The 13,339-nt window shown below is 39.9% G+C and overlaps 1 protein-coding gene across 22 annotated transcripts in view; it reads right to left on the bottom strand.

Moving 5' to 3' along the window:
• Nucleotides 1–246: 246 nt before the first annotated feature.
• The window catches only part of MAGI1 (membrane associated guanylate kinase, WW and PDZ domain containing 1), a 635,735-nt gene continuing 622,642 nt past the window's right edge, over nt 247–13,339 (bottom strand). For 16 of the 22 annotated variants that reach the window (XM_081528465.1, XM_081528468.1, XM_081528472.1 and 13 more), the window contains 5 exons: nt 11,449–11,542; nt 11,251–11,311; nt 10,129–10,272; nt 7,907–8,045; nt 247–3,856 (listed from right to left, as the gene is read on the bottom strand). In XM_081528465.1, coding sequence (XP_081384591.1) covers nt 3,102–3,856; nt 7,907–8,045; nt 10,129–10,272; nt 11,251–11,311; nt 11,449–11,542 — 1,193 coding nt within the window. In that variant the 3' untranslated portion in view covers nt 247–3,101. Of the gene's footprint in view, nt 3,857–5,765; nt 5,855–6,465; nt 8,046–10,128; nt 10,273–11,250; nt 11,312–11,448; nt 11,543–13,339 lie in introns of those variants that run through there. The other 6 variants (XM_081528480.1, XM_081528481.1, XM_081528482.1 and 3 more) reach the window with 2 other exon arrangements.

Raw genomic sequence — 13,339 nt, 5'->3', positions numbered from 1 at the left:
GGTCAAGAGTGGGGCTTGAAACTTTGCATTTCTAATATGCTTTCCAGTGACGAGATGGCAGTTGGTCTACACACCGGATTTTGAGTAGCAACGCACTATACTACTGAAAGACCATCATCTCTTCCCTTTCAACAGAATGGTATGATAGTTCATTGCATTGGGAGCCAGACACTCTTACTTGGTTACATGACCCTGATATATTTGAGACAACACAGAGACAAGAAAGATATCAATCCAGAAGCAATCGTGGTTATGGAATGCATACATTTCCATGTATTTTTACAGTAAAAATGCATTAAAAAATCTTTCACAAAAGAAACTTAAAAAATACAAGTAGAGTGTTAAGTCCTCCCCACAACATTCTTTCAGGCATCAACTGTCTCATGGGTGGGAGGGGAGTTCCTAAAGGGTTTGATTTAATCATACAAAATACTCATTCATATCATCTCTCATCAAGACATTTACATGAAGTGGGGAACTAGGGAAAGTAGGCTCAAAAAGAATCAGTCTCCAATTTAAGGTTACAGTAGTTCAGAGAAAACTCTGTCTTTCTGCTTAATGTATAGTCCCTGTACAGTACGATATTTTCAAAGTATGAAACTCAGATGACACTGCCACACTAAAAGTCTTCACGGATAAAGCCAAGCCCAGGTGAGTAGCACATAGATTTTAACATATCAAACATCTCTGACAACAAGAAAGACATTGAGATGTTAACTTCACGATCCACTCCAAAAATCCACCTCTGGATTTCATTTATTTAAAACTCTAGACCACAGTTGAGAGCATCGATCATTTAACATCATGGATTTGGCTAGAATGAGTGAGAGAATTCCTAGCAGTGGAGCGTTAGGAATAAAATCCCCACTTGGCTCTTAGGAAATTGATGAAAAAAGAACATCATTATTCAGTTGCGTTCTCCCTCACCATATTACTGTAGCTCAATGCATGCTCTGTATGGAAAACTCTGAAGATCAAAACAGCAGTCTCAGACTTTTTCCTCTTTTTTAGCTATAGAATGTACTTTGTGTCTGTTCCAGGAAATGAACTTGTTTGTGCATATCCACAGAAGGACAGCTACTCATTGTAATGTTGTATAAACCCATAAGTCAAATAAAGCTATGAACAATGTAATATTTATATATGCATAGTGTTTTATAAAAAGATTGGCCCACATACTGCTTTTCATCAATACAGAAAGAGCATTAAGTCCACAGCACACTGCAAGAAATGAATGAAGAACAGAAATGCAAACAAGTGCTTAATAATTCACAAGCAGGCTCACCATGGAGGAAATGATGATATTCAAACCAACTAAAGCTTTAGAGAATTACTTATATAGTCTCCCATTTTTAAAACAGCTTTACATACCTGATTTAGTTTACAGTAAAATATATCCCAATGAATCAATTTGTTCCATATTCAGAAATATAAACACATGTCACATTCCTCACAGCTAATTTTTTTGTCATAAATTCTCTTTTATACAAGAAAAAAAGGCAACAGTTGTTTGTTTTTAAAACAGGCTCTATTAATTACAATTTTTAACTCTGTACACAAGATAATTGGCTGGTTTTCTCCATTTTTTTTTCTTTATCCTTTTTTTTTTTTTAAACAGTACCATGAGAACAACAGTGATTGACTTGCAAAGTTTTGCGTCTGTATGGAAAATGCAAAACAGTACTATGGAAATACACAATGCATCATAAGCAGCGATTTGTTGTAGTGGTCCAACAGGTACAAGCAAAGGTTTTGGCTCAGCTAGGCAGTAATTCATTTAAACCACAACCCGGGGCTATAGCCGACCCAACCAAACCTCCTGTGAGATAGCAAAAGAATGTCTTCTATTAAAGAAAAATTTCTATATTTTGTTCTGTCCAAAGATTCAACAGACAGGGTCATAAGTGTAGATGTTTGTCAACCAGATCTAGAACCAATGAAATCTAATTCTTGTCTCTCTTTCAACCATTTTGGAGATTTTTATTATGGTTCCAAAGAAAACTTGCATTTCTAAGAATGAGCATGCCCAACCCTCATTTCTTTAAATATCAACAGAGAAGTTCCTTTTACCAAGGCTTACTCCCTCCTCCCCAGATTGGCAAAGGGCAACCACAGGTTCATGATAAAAAGGGGAAACTTAACTTTCTGTACTAGTGATTCTTAGGGATCCTCACACAGGCACATTGTCTCCCATGCCATCTACTATTCAGTCTCAAGTCAGGCAAGACAACACCAAAGGTGTTTGCTGTGCATTCCTTCTAGTAGTTGAGCAAAACTTTCATGGCACTGCCTTAATGAGATTCTCATTCAATGTTGCTGATGCTAATGAACCAGACCATCTGTGCTTGGGCTGCCTTTAGGTAATGGTGACCAACCTTCTCTCTGCGCCTTTCTATAGCCAGGGAGAGTACAAACTGTTTTCTGAACGGACAATAACTTGAGAACATAACATTTCTTTGTGCTTTGTGCTGTGTCCTTTAGCTATAAATATCCTTCATTTGCAACAGTAGTCTCTTCATACAGTTTGCTTAACTTTAGGATCATCAGCAATCCTCATTTATTCCAAAGAGTCCTCAGCTTTTACAAATATAACGTTTGCCTTTTTGCTTTTTTTTATTAAAAAAAAAAAAAAACCCACCAAACTCCTAACTACACTACAGCACTACATCAGTACATAAGTCTCCATCAAATTAATTAAATTTGATCAATAATTTTCCTTACTTAGAGAAAATGATCAACAGCCCCACTTAACCAGGAGAGAAAAAGATTCATCCCCCCCCACCAAAGGGAACAATTCTTAACAATTCTATAGTTTATGTAGAAACAAAATTTATATCCCTTTGGGGCAGCATTTAGCAAATAATTTCCAAAAAAAAGTATGCATTTAAAAATACTTTCTTTAATATGATACATCAGGCACAACACTTTTCATATATATATATTTTTCTTATAAGATTTCAAATGCATCAAATGTCGCTAGTCAGAGGATCATCAGGCTGACGTCAGATGCTTCATTAGGTAAGAAACTAAATGATTTCAGGTGTGTAAGCTTCCTCTTTGAACCTTTGACATGGTAAAGGCTGGAAATGTGACGCAGGCTCTCAGATACTGAGGTCGGTGCTACATTCTTTGTAAGGTCTTCTCCGCTGCTCCGGGGGATGTCTGGAACTCCGGCCGGCGTCCTGTCTTAGACTCGTCTCGTCCCTCTCCCGGTGGCTGCCTCTGTCCTCTTTGTTCCTTTTCTCCAGGGACCGCTCTCTCCTCCGCTCGGGGGACTTGGTCCGCCTCCGGTCGGTGGATTTGGCTCTCCTTTCGGGCGAGCTTCCTCTCTTGCGCTCGGGCGATCTTCTCTGATCCAAGAGTCTCTCCAGAGACCGCCGCCGCCGGCCTGGAGAGCCGTCCCTCCGGCGGGTCGGGGACCGCTCTCGCCTCCTCTCCAGGGAAACCTCCTTCCTCTTCTCCTGCTTCTCCCTTCTCTCCAAAGTGTTGTCAGCGCTGCGCGTGCCTTCCCTCCGCTTCTCCGGAGACCTCTTCTTGGGGCCATTGGTCACCATCCGCTCGGGTTGGGCGTCTCTTCTTCCCTCGGGTGCCCGGTCCTTGGGTCGGCAAGCCCCACTGTCGGGTTTTCTAGAAGTTCCGTTCCATGTGTGATGTTCATTGGGTTGTCTGCTATACTCTCTGCTGCCTTTGGGATCTCTCACGTGTGCCCGCTTTTCCCCATGTGGTGATGATTTGTGAAGATCGGGTGGGTAACTGGACTCCAATGATGGATGCTGTCGGCGGTCAGGGGGCCCAGCCCTCATTTCCGGAACACCTTGTGGACCGGTGGGGGGGCCGTTCCCGTCGCTGCTGGGGTCTGCCAGGAAGAGAAACGAGAGTAACAGTTTGGTATCAAGGACCTTGGCTCCTGTCCCCACCCGCCCTCTTGAGATCCCATTAGTCACAACAAACAAACAACTGTTAAAAGCAGTCAGAATCAAAGCCAAACTCACTCTTAGTTAATTTAAGTATAACTGCAACTAGCCAGGGTTAAAAACTGGTACTTGTGGCTTTTGGCAGCTAGCCTACTATCTTTATACTCATATAGATCATTCAACTTGTAACATCAGTCAAGAGTTTAGTCTTTAAAGGCATAACCCAAGTAATCTGTCTACAAGTATCTAAATGGCCCTCCCCCTTAGTATCTCCTGTTCTTTTTCCCCAGCCATCACCCTTCCTCCCTGACATTTCCCCCCACTCCATGACAGAAAATATTCCTTTGTTTAAAGATTGTTTTGATTTGCTTACAAAATTCTGGGCTGTTGAACTGGAGGGGCATGAGGGAACTTTCTAAGGGAATAGAAAGAATCTATGTTTTGATCTGAGTGGGGATTAAATGGGTGCATAGAGAGGTAGAAATTCACTGCTCTGGACCCTCAGGCTTTATGAATGTTACTGTAAGCAAAGTATACATTCATTAAAAAAAAAAAAATCCAGGCTGGTGATGACAGAGGCAACACAGCCAGATGTTGACGACAGGCAAATGTGACATCATGGGAGGGTCCGTTAAACATTCTCTCTACCTGTGTGAGTGCGATCCAACTATTTTCTTTATTTTTGCATACGTTTAAGGAACTGTTTTTAAACTGTGGAGTCATCTGACAGATAAAAGTAAGTGGAAGAGAGGTTGTCAAGTGCACATTTGACATTACATGGGGTTTGCATAGAGGCACTTTTCTTGATGCTATAAAAGCAGCCATAATTACATCTAAGGTGTGGATTCACTGGGCGACTTTTTACAACCTTAAGACATCTATAGATTAAAAAGCAGGGGAGCCCCATAAAGGCTCCTGTTTATTGTTAAACTATCTGAAATGACACTGCAAAAACATTAAATAGCATCCTGGATTTATGAGAGTTCTTTTCAAAGTTTTGTCATACCTAAACCCAGTAAGTCATACATACTATCCCATTCCAGGCTAGGCACCAGAAATGATGTGCTGCAGTGTAGAAGACAAACCAGGGCCACAGTCACAGAGACTAAGAAATCATAGGTGCTCTTTAAGGATCTTTCATGAGTCAACAAGGTCAACATGAGGCAATTAATCTTTCATGAATGATCTCCTAAAACCTAGGGTGAGTTTTAACAAAAGCAAGAACATAGCGAAAGCAGGAATCAGTAAGCTTTTCTCTGTAGAGGGCCAAAGAGTAAAATATTTATGGTTTTTGCATGCCATATAGTTTGTCACAATTGTTCATCTGCCATCTGCCACTATATGGCAAAAGCAGCCATAGACAACACATACAAGAAATGGGCATGGCTATATGCCAATAAAACTTTACTTATCAATACAAAAACAGGCTGTGAACAAGATTGGGCCCCTGGACTGTCATTTGCCAAGAGATAACTGGTAGGAAATCTTATCTTCCTGTTTTAGCAGAGTCCTATCTCTCTAGGTGAGAGCTTTGTGATCTGAGATTTGTTCTTTTGGAATGCTGGGGAGGTGTCTAGAAATAACACACACAGAAGCTTATGAAGTCATTTTAAGATCGAGGTGAGGGAAGGGGCTTCAGTGACCATCCTAAATCTAACCTTGGGGTTTCCTACACCTATATTCAAGAGAAGGGAGAGTAAGGCTTCCACAGAGTCAGTGGTGTACTTACAATTCAAAGAACGCAGGGTGCTCAGAATGAATTGCCAAACATATCAAAACAGAGCTAAAGCAGAAGCAATGAGGAAATTAGGCCACAGCACAGAAACACCTAGTATTGATTGAGCTACAAACCGTAGTTTGATTATGGCCCATAAGGTAGAAGCAAGCCTCCCCGAGCTTTTCATTTCTCATACATGCAGCGATATTAGGAGGTATCATCGCTGTAGAAGGGAGGGCCCAGCACCAAGAACAGTCAGAGAAGAGAGAGAAAGAGAGAAAGAGAAAAAGTTGAACATTTAGATTCCCTATAACAAAGAGGAAAGAAAAAAAAAATCTGCATTTGTTAACATAGGGTAAAGAGAGTTTATTTGTCCAGTCAGACAGTCTAAGGCAACACTCAAATAAGGCTGCAGAGACCAAAATCAGAACAGTGACGTTTTCAGACAGCCAGATAAGGTGAGAGAACCCAGACAATGGATGCATCCTTTTTTTTTCTTTTACTTTCTTTCTTTTTCAAACAACTGGAACAATGACAGGCTGGCATAGGAGAGCATTAACAATAAACAACAAAAGAACAAAGTTCCCTCCCTCCCCCTCCCCGCCCCCAAGACCGCGGCAGTTAAATTAAGTACAAAAAACTCATTACAAAAATAGCCTCACAGAGAAGCAGGTTCCAATCAAGTCAGAAAAATATTGGAACTTAACATATTATGACCCATTTGTGACTCTAATCAATAGAATTAGAGAAATTTAGTCCCAATGACACATGGAGACGTTACAGTAGCACAACCCTGGCACATTCAACCCTTTCTGGAAAAAAAAAAAAACGGTGTATTGAAATGATCTTTATTTTTAGCCCAAAGAACATTGGTTAGTGTTGGATTTTCATCCTCAGTGCAACAGACATAGGTTTTGAGAAGGTACACAGGTTACTGATGATGACTCGCAAATGAAAGATCACATCCAACAGAAGCATAGGGAAGACAGAAAAGGGAGACAATGTTACACAGTTTCAGTGGCATCGATACACCTACAGTCAAGGTTTAGTACAGTGCACAGTTGTGGCATCTTAATGTTGTCAAAATACCTCCCCTGTGGTTGGGCGTGTTTAAAGGGGCCTCATCTGATACCCAGCCCTCCCCCACCTTGGGCCCCTCATTATTTTGCACCTGTATGGATGTCCAACACCTGGGAAGACTGTCCTTCAAAGGAGTTCTCGTTCTCCTTGAGCTGCATCTGAATTAAGGATCTCATCAAGTCCAAAATGCAACTGGGAATTGTGCCAAATAACTTTCAGAAAAGAGGGCAATAACAGATAAATCCCTAATAAAGGGGACTGATGTATATGGGGACCATTCAATCACAGTTTCTATAGAAACTTTTGTAGACCTTTGGTTGGGAAGAAGAGCCCTACATCTAGGGCATAGCTTTTTTTTTTTTTCCTTTAAATTTTAAACAAGAATCTCAAATAGGACATAATTATTATAATATACAATATTTTGCCATCAGAACACTAAGCTATGTAAAGATCATTGCTGTTTAGTCAAATCATGCCTACAGATATGACAAAGGAACTCTATGCATAAGCTGGCTTTCCTCATGGAAAGGTATAGTAACGTGTTTCCCTCATGATGGGCACTGGGAATTGATTTCATCCTTTATCATCTAAAAACATATGGCTAAAGTTTCAACAGTTTTGTTTGTTTTGTAGTTGTGGGCTCAGGTGGTCTGATTTGGGGTGGACCAGTGGGAGGGATGCAGAAGAACTGTATTCACCTCCTTGATGCTGACCAAGGCCCCCAAATCATCTCCAAAATTCACGCCTCTTAAATAAAGATATCAAGTAATCAAAAACGAGAGAGGAGAAAAAAAAATTTGTGCCTCAACATTATCACTCAGGAAACCTGCTTTCCTGCTTCTTAAAAGGAGTAGAGTCATTTTGTGCTAACAATTGGATCTGAGAAACGGTTTGGCACAGTTCAAACAAACATTCCTTCGCTCTTGGTCGGACTAGACAAAATGTTCTCTCTGATTATCAGAAAGGGGGCTATATAAAGATCTTGTCTTAGACCATGCCCCAGTCCACGTGAGCAAGCAAAAGGAGGAAATGTGTCGAGATTTCAGAACAAGCGAGGCAAATAATCACATGGTGTGAGAGGCTGGTAAGACACTGGTGAATAGGGGAAACAAAAAGACTTTCCTGCTGCAGTTCTGGAGACAAATTCATGGAGTCATGCCAGGGAAGGAAGGAATGTTTTCATAGTTTGACCCACCATATTCTGGGACTGAGCCGTCTCCCCGCTTCAGAAACAGACGCACTCTGCGGCCACCGTTCTTAATCAGTTCTATAGCCCGAGAATGCTTCATGTTTTTGGTGGTCTCACCATTGATCTCTAAAATTTCATCACCAACCTGCCAAAAAGAGAGAGCCAAGTGAGAAGATCACCAAAGGGTTTCATCAGCTATGGAGGTACTTTATGATTTCAAATTCTTCCACTTATTGACTGACCAACTACTCATTAAACATATTCCAGAAAAATCTTCTATTACTTAGGAAACAGAAATGAAAAAAAAAAAAACAAAAACCCAAACTCTGTCCTCAAGGAGATGACATTCTAATAAGGGAAATACAATACAACAGGTAACTTGATAAAATACATGGTATGCTAGATCGTGTAAGTGCTAAGGTAAAAAGAAAATAAAGCAGAGGGAAATATAAGTTGCTGAAGAAAGAGGATATGGTCGACAGCTTCTAGAATGGCCCCCAATGATCCTTGCCTACTTGAATTCATATCCTGTGTAATCTCCTTTCCTTTGGATGTGGGCTGGAATGAATGACTTGCTTTTAACAAACAGAACATGGTAAATGTGATGAGAGGTCAAAGATCAGGTTACAAAATAATTTTGGCTTTTGCCTTACTGGCCCTCATTTGTTGTCTCACTTGTCCATTCTGATGCATGTTTTCAGATGCCCTACAGAGCCTATGGTACGGAAACGAGAGAGGGCGTGGGCCAACAGCCCAAGATGCACTGATCCTGACAACAACCATGAAGCTTTAGAGGCAAATCCTTCCCTAGAAGAGCCTTCAGATGAGACCATACTCCTGGCTAATACACTGACTGCTAATAAGGTGGAGGTAAAGGAGTCAACAAGACAGGCCAGATACTTCCTCTCAAGAAGCACATATTTTAGAAGGCAGAAGAGAAAAAGATTGGTGCTGGAGTTTAAGGCACTGAATTTGAGTCCTATCACTTGTTAACTAAGTGATCTTGGCTAAGTCCTCTATTTTTTGCAGTTCATTTCCTCATCTGAGTAAGGGGAGGATAACAACTCATGCCTACCATGTTGAGGTCCAATTAAATGTTACAGTATGTCATGTGAACTATATAACATGATACAAAATATCATAATAGGGGTATTTCTTTCAATCAGAAGCTTTTTTAAATGAGTAAAGAAAGGGAAAAGCAAAACCCACGTGTTTGAAATATGAACAAAAGGACTATATACCACTGTATATGCACAAATTATGCATGTGTATGTATAGAGGAAGGATATATAAGAAACTGGTACATAGTTTGACCTTGGAAATTATATTCTTACTATGCATCATTTTTTAATCTAATTCTAAAAAATCACGTTCCTGGTTTACTTTCTCAATTAAAAAAAAAAAGCTTATTAAAAAATTCAGTCTTCAGAAATATAAACTTCAAGATTCTATCTTAAGTTACAAGTATTCCTCATCTTTGGTCACTTCTCCCCCTTTCTGCTTAGGACTCATTTTATTCACTTTTTTCCTTTCCTGATCTGACTCTCGATTTCTTTTAATTCCTTCCAAATTGCTCCCTATGTATGTCTCAATCTATGCCCCCTAGATATAATGAGCAAATGATTTTTTTTTAATCATTTGATCTGCCCAGAAGAGCAACATAGTCACATGTGGTAAGAGATATTAGATATTGAAACAGAACACGGTGGTTTTTGGCATGTGTGCGTGTAAAGTTTTCATTACTGAGTACTACCAGATGATCTTGAATATTCATGCTATGGTGCCCTTGGCCCACTGTTAAGAAAGACAGTTAAGTCATTCCTGAGGCCAGAGAAAGGTGGCAGTGACGAGCAAGAGACTGAATGGAGCTCACCACCCAGAACCTACAGAACCACATGGCTTCCTGCTCAAAGCATGCTGGGATACCCAGGAATTCCAGGGAAGTAATACGAGATTAAGTTTAAGAAATGGAAAATGGGATTGGCATTTGGAAATGGGATTCCGACAATATCCACTTTAGTAAGTTCATGGGTGATTTTAATCCTTTATTCAATGCCAGAGTTGGAAGAGCTCACCTAATTCTGGTAGATACATCTAAACTCAAAGGAGAGATGAAAAACTGTAGAAACATGTAATTCTCATGAGCATGCAGGTTCCAATCATAAGATGTCAAGAAGCCACTGCAGATAACTTATTTACATCCACCCCAGAAGCCTTTCCCTCCTTACCTTCATCTTCCCACACCTTTCCGCAGGACCATCCTCTGCTAAGCGCAGAACGTAGAGGTCCATGTTATACTCTCGACCACCTCGAAGACTGAAACCAAATCCCTTGGCTCCTCTTTCCAGCTCCACAGTGTAAAAATCTTGTTCCTATTCAAAGAATTAAACGCAGTTACTCTGGGAGGACCTAAATTGACACATTTCTCTCTCTCTTCCCAAACACTCTCCATTATGCTCATGTGACCTGAAGGCACAGTTTGTATCCCCTTCTTGGTGGTTTCTAATTGTTTATTCATATCAATTAACATTAGGAGTTTGGAGATCCAGAATGTGAAAACATTCATGAGTGTGCATACAGATTGCACACCAACATGCATATATTAAAGTTTAATCAGTGAGGCTGTGACTTGCATTTGTGGCAGGAAAAATCCTTCATTAAATAATACCATCCTGCACATTGCTGGTGTTTCAGCCTCCCTGCCCAAGGCCCTAAAATATCTCATCATTTGGATAGCAACGACAAGCTCCATACATCTTGACAGTGGTTCCTATGGTGGTTAAGGAGAATTGGGAAAAGATTAGGAAAGGCTTTGAGAAGGCCAGTGGGGGGAGGAGGAAAAAAAAGACAAACTACTTAACTCTGTATCACCCAATGCTTCCCAAATCTGCTTCACCTATTATCACCTGTGCACCCTCCATTACCACCTTGTGGGACAGGTAGGTAGCTTTAGAATCCTCACCTGAAATTCACAAGTCTGAGAAACAGGTTAACCAAAAGACATTTTCTTGACAAAAATGCCTTTACAAATACCGTGACCAGCTATCTCCTGTTTTGCTCTTTCTCTGATCACCAATTATTGAGATAATTGATAGCATTTTATTTTGTTTGGTCCTCCTCACCCCCTGCCTCCAGAAAAAGGATGTCTAGGAATATTTTTCAAAGGTAGTAAAATAATATGTTATTTCCTTGACAACTCAATGTGAGTTCATGTTTTGTATATATCTAGTACACAAAAGGTCATTTATGTTAATTGCAAGTACCTTATAAGATAACCTGGTAAAAGGAGCTTCAGAAAATTGGAAGGAAATGCACAAAGCCAACAAGGCAAAAAGAGACATAGTCCTCACCTGTGTTGCCTGGGGTGCTTTGAACTCAAACTGAGATTCTGGCTTTGGTTTGGTGGTATTCCTGCCAAAGCAAGAGAAAAAAAAATATAAGAGCAACCCATGGAGAGCCTGAGAAAGAATGAAAGAAACTATCATCACACCACCAGGAGTTACTTTTTTCCCCTGAAAGTAACAAAAGAAGCCAAAGTCATGTCTGACCTGGTCTCCTGGGCTCCTTGCTGCGAAGGGGTGTGTGTGGTGGTGATGGTGGCTATCTTCTCCGCATTGGTCAGCAGAGTGGCATTCGAAGACTCTGCAGGGTAAGACAGAGCATCATGAAATGAAGGCCCCAGAGAAGACATCATCAAATCAGGTGTGCAGAAGCCCCACACCTGAATGATGTGAATTCTCTGTCACCATTTCAAAACGTTCTGACTTGAATTTCTAAACAAAAGTGTAAAGAACCATTCTAAGATCTTTTATGATGTGAGCCATGTACACTCCCATGACACTCCTCCAACTAGGTATCTCCACAAATGAAATAAAGAGTTTGCCCAAGAAAATGGTACTTTAAAAATCATAGCCAAGGTAGGTGCCTTTCACTCTTCCCCCATCACTTTAAAAGGGCAGTGCCATCAAATCAATGCAAAATTATTTCCCAGACTTTTACAGGCTAATAATAAATGTCTCTGCTAATGTCCCTGCAATTTATCGGTGATCTTTAGTGAGTCTGCTTGATTTTCTCATGTGAATAGTCAGTGTTCTAACTTCTTGATACTAATAAATACACATACAGAGAACATCTACTTTCTTCCCCAAAGCTTTTAATGAAGCACAACTAAAACTGTGGAATTCTTGTGAGATCTTGCCTAGTATCACTCATGAAGAGTTATTTTTAAAACTTGCATTAGTTAGAGCCAGTATGTAAATCTAAGTTGTACAAATCAGGAAGCCACCTTAATGTAACAAATATGATTATATTCTTATGTAAATTGACTTTCTTCTTCACTAAACACATTCATAAACAACTTCATTAATCTCTGGGAGCTTGGAAACCTAGGATTTGAAAGCACTCATGAACATGCCTACAGACTGCTAACTGACATGCATATATAAAAATATATTAAAATATTTACATAGTATCAGTTTTATGTTTTTTTACTAATTATTTCTGCATTAAGATCAAGGCAGATAGTAAACAATGATGAGTAAGTTGCACTATTCAAATTTATTTTTAGATTGACAGTTTGGAACCTGCCACACATTTTCTAATCAAGAAAATGCTAAATGTGGGGGTGAAGTTCTTAGATTAGCCTATAAACTACTCCTTTACTTCATAGTGTACCATGAATTCTAGAAGTTTCTAGGAGTTCTGAGGTTTGCAGTAGGCACTCCATAATTTGTGGAATACATCTATCTACCCATCACATATAACCAAGTTTCTATGGATATCTCACTAACCCCACTTATTTGTGCTCCATCTTCCATTGTACTTTGCTAAAAATACTACTCAACTTAGGTCTGACTTTCCATTATTCTATTTTCATTACAAATAGCTGTTAAAAGCAAAGGGCTGGAGATCAGACCCAGGTTCAAATCTCGTTGTCCTTGACTCATTATCTGTGTGTCTTCTTTTCCTTGAAAGGGATGATGACAATAATCATCCCTTTTCTTGGATTAAAGTATATGGAATGTTTAGCACCGTATCTGACATACAGTAAGCACTCAATATACACTGACGGCAGCCAGTGCCCTTGGTACTATTTCTATTTTGTATTTATTACTATGGAAATGTGTATAAGTTTTTTAAGCTCTCTGCAAAATGAGAAAGGTGAAATATGATTTTAACAGTTTCTATTCCAGCCCTAAAGCTTATGATCTGGATAGTGGTGGTGCAAGATTAGTAAGAAAATGTAACTCAATCAGGTGAACAAAAACTGTGAATCCAGTTCATGCTTCAGAATGATGTCTCCCACAGAACCTGTTTTACCAAATGCTGCACCAGAATCTGAGGGAACGTAATTTGTGGTCAAGTAAGGGTGAAAAACAGTGGATGAAACAGAAATGTTTTTGCGTGTCTGTGTTTTGTTTTCCCCATGGACCCTTAATT

The sequence above is a fragment of the Giraffa tippelskirchi genome, chromosome 9, assembly GCF_054371585.1.
Source record: "Giraffa tippelskirchi isolate mGirTip1 chromosome 9, T2T-mGirTip1v1.2.pri, whole genome shotgun sequence".
NCBI lineage: Eukaryota > Metazoa > Chordata > Mammalia > Artiodactyla > Giraffidae > Giraffa > Giraffa tippelskirchi.
The sequence above is the reverse complement of the archived record's forward strand: the minus strand, read 5'-3'. Positions and strand labels throughout refer to the sequence as shown.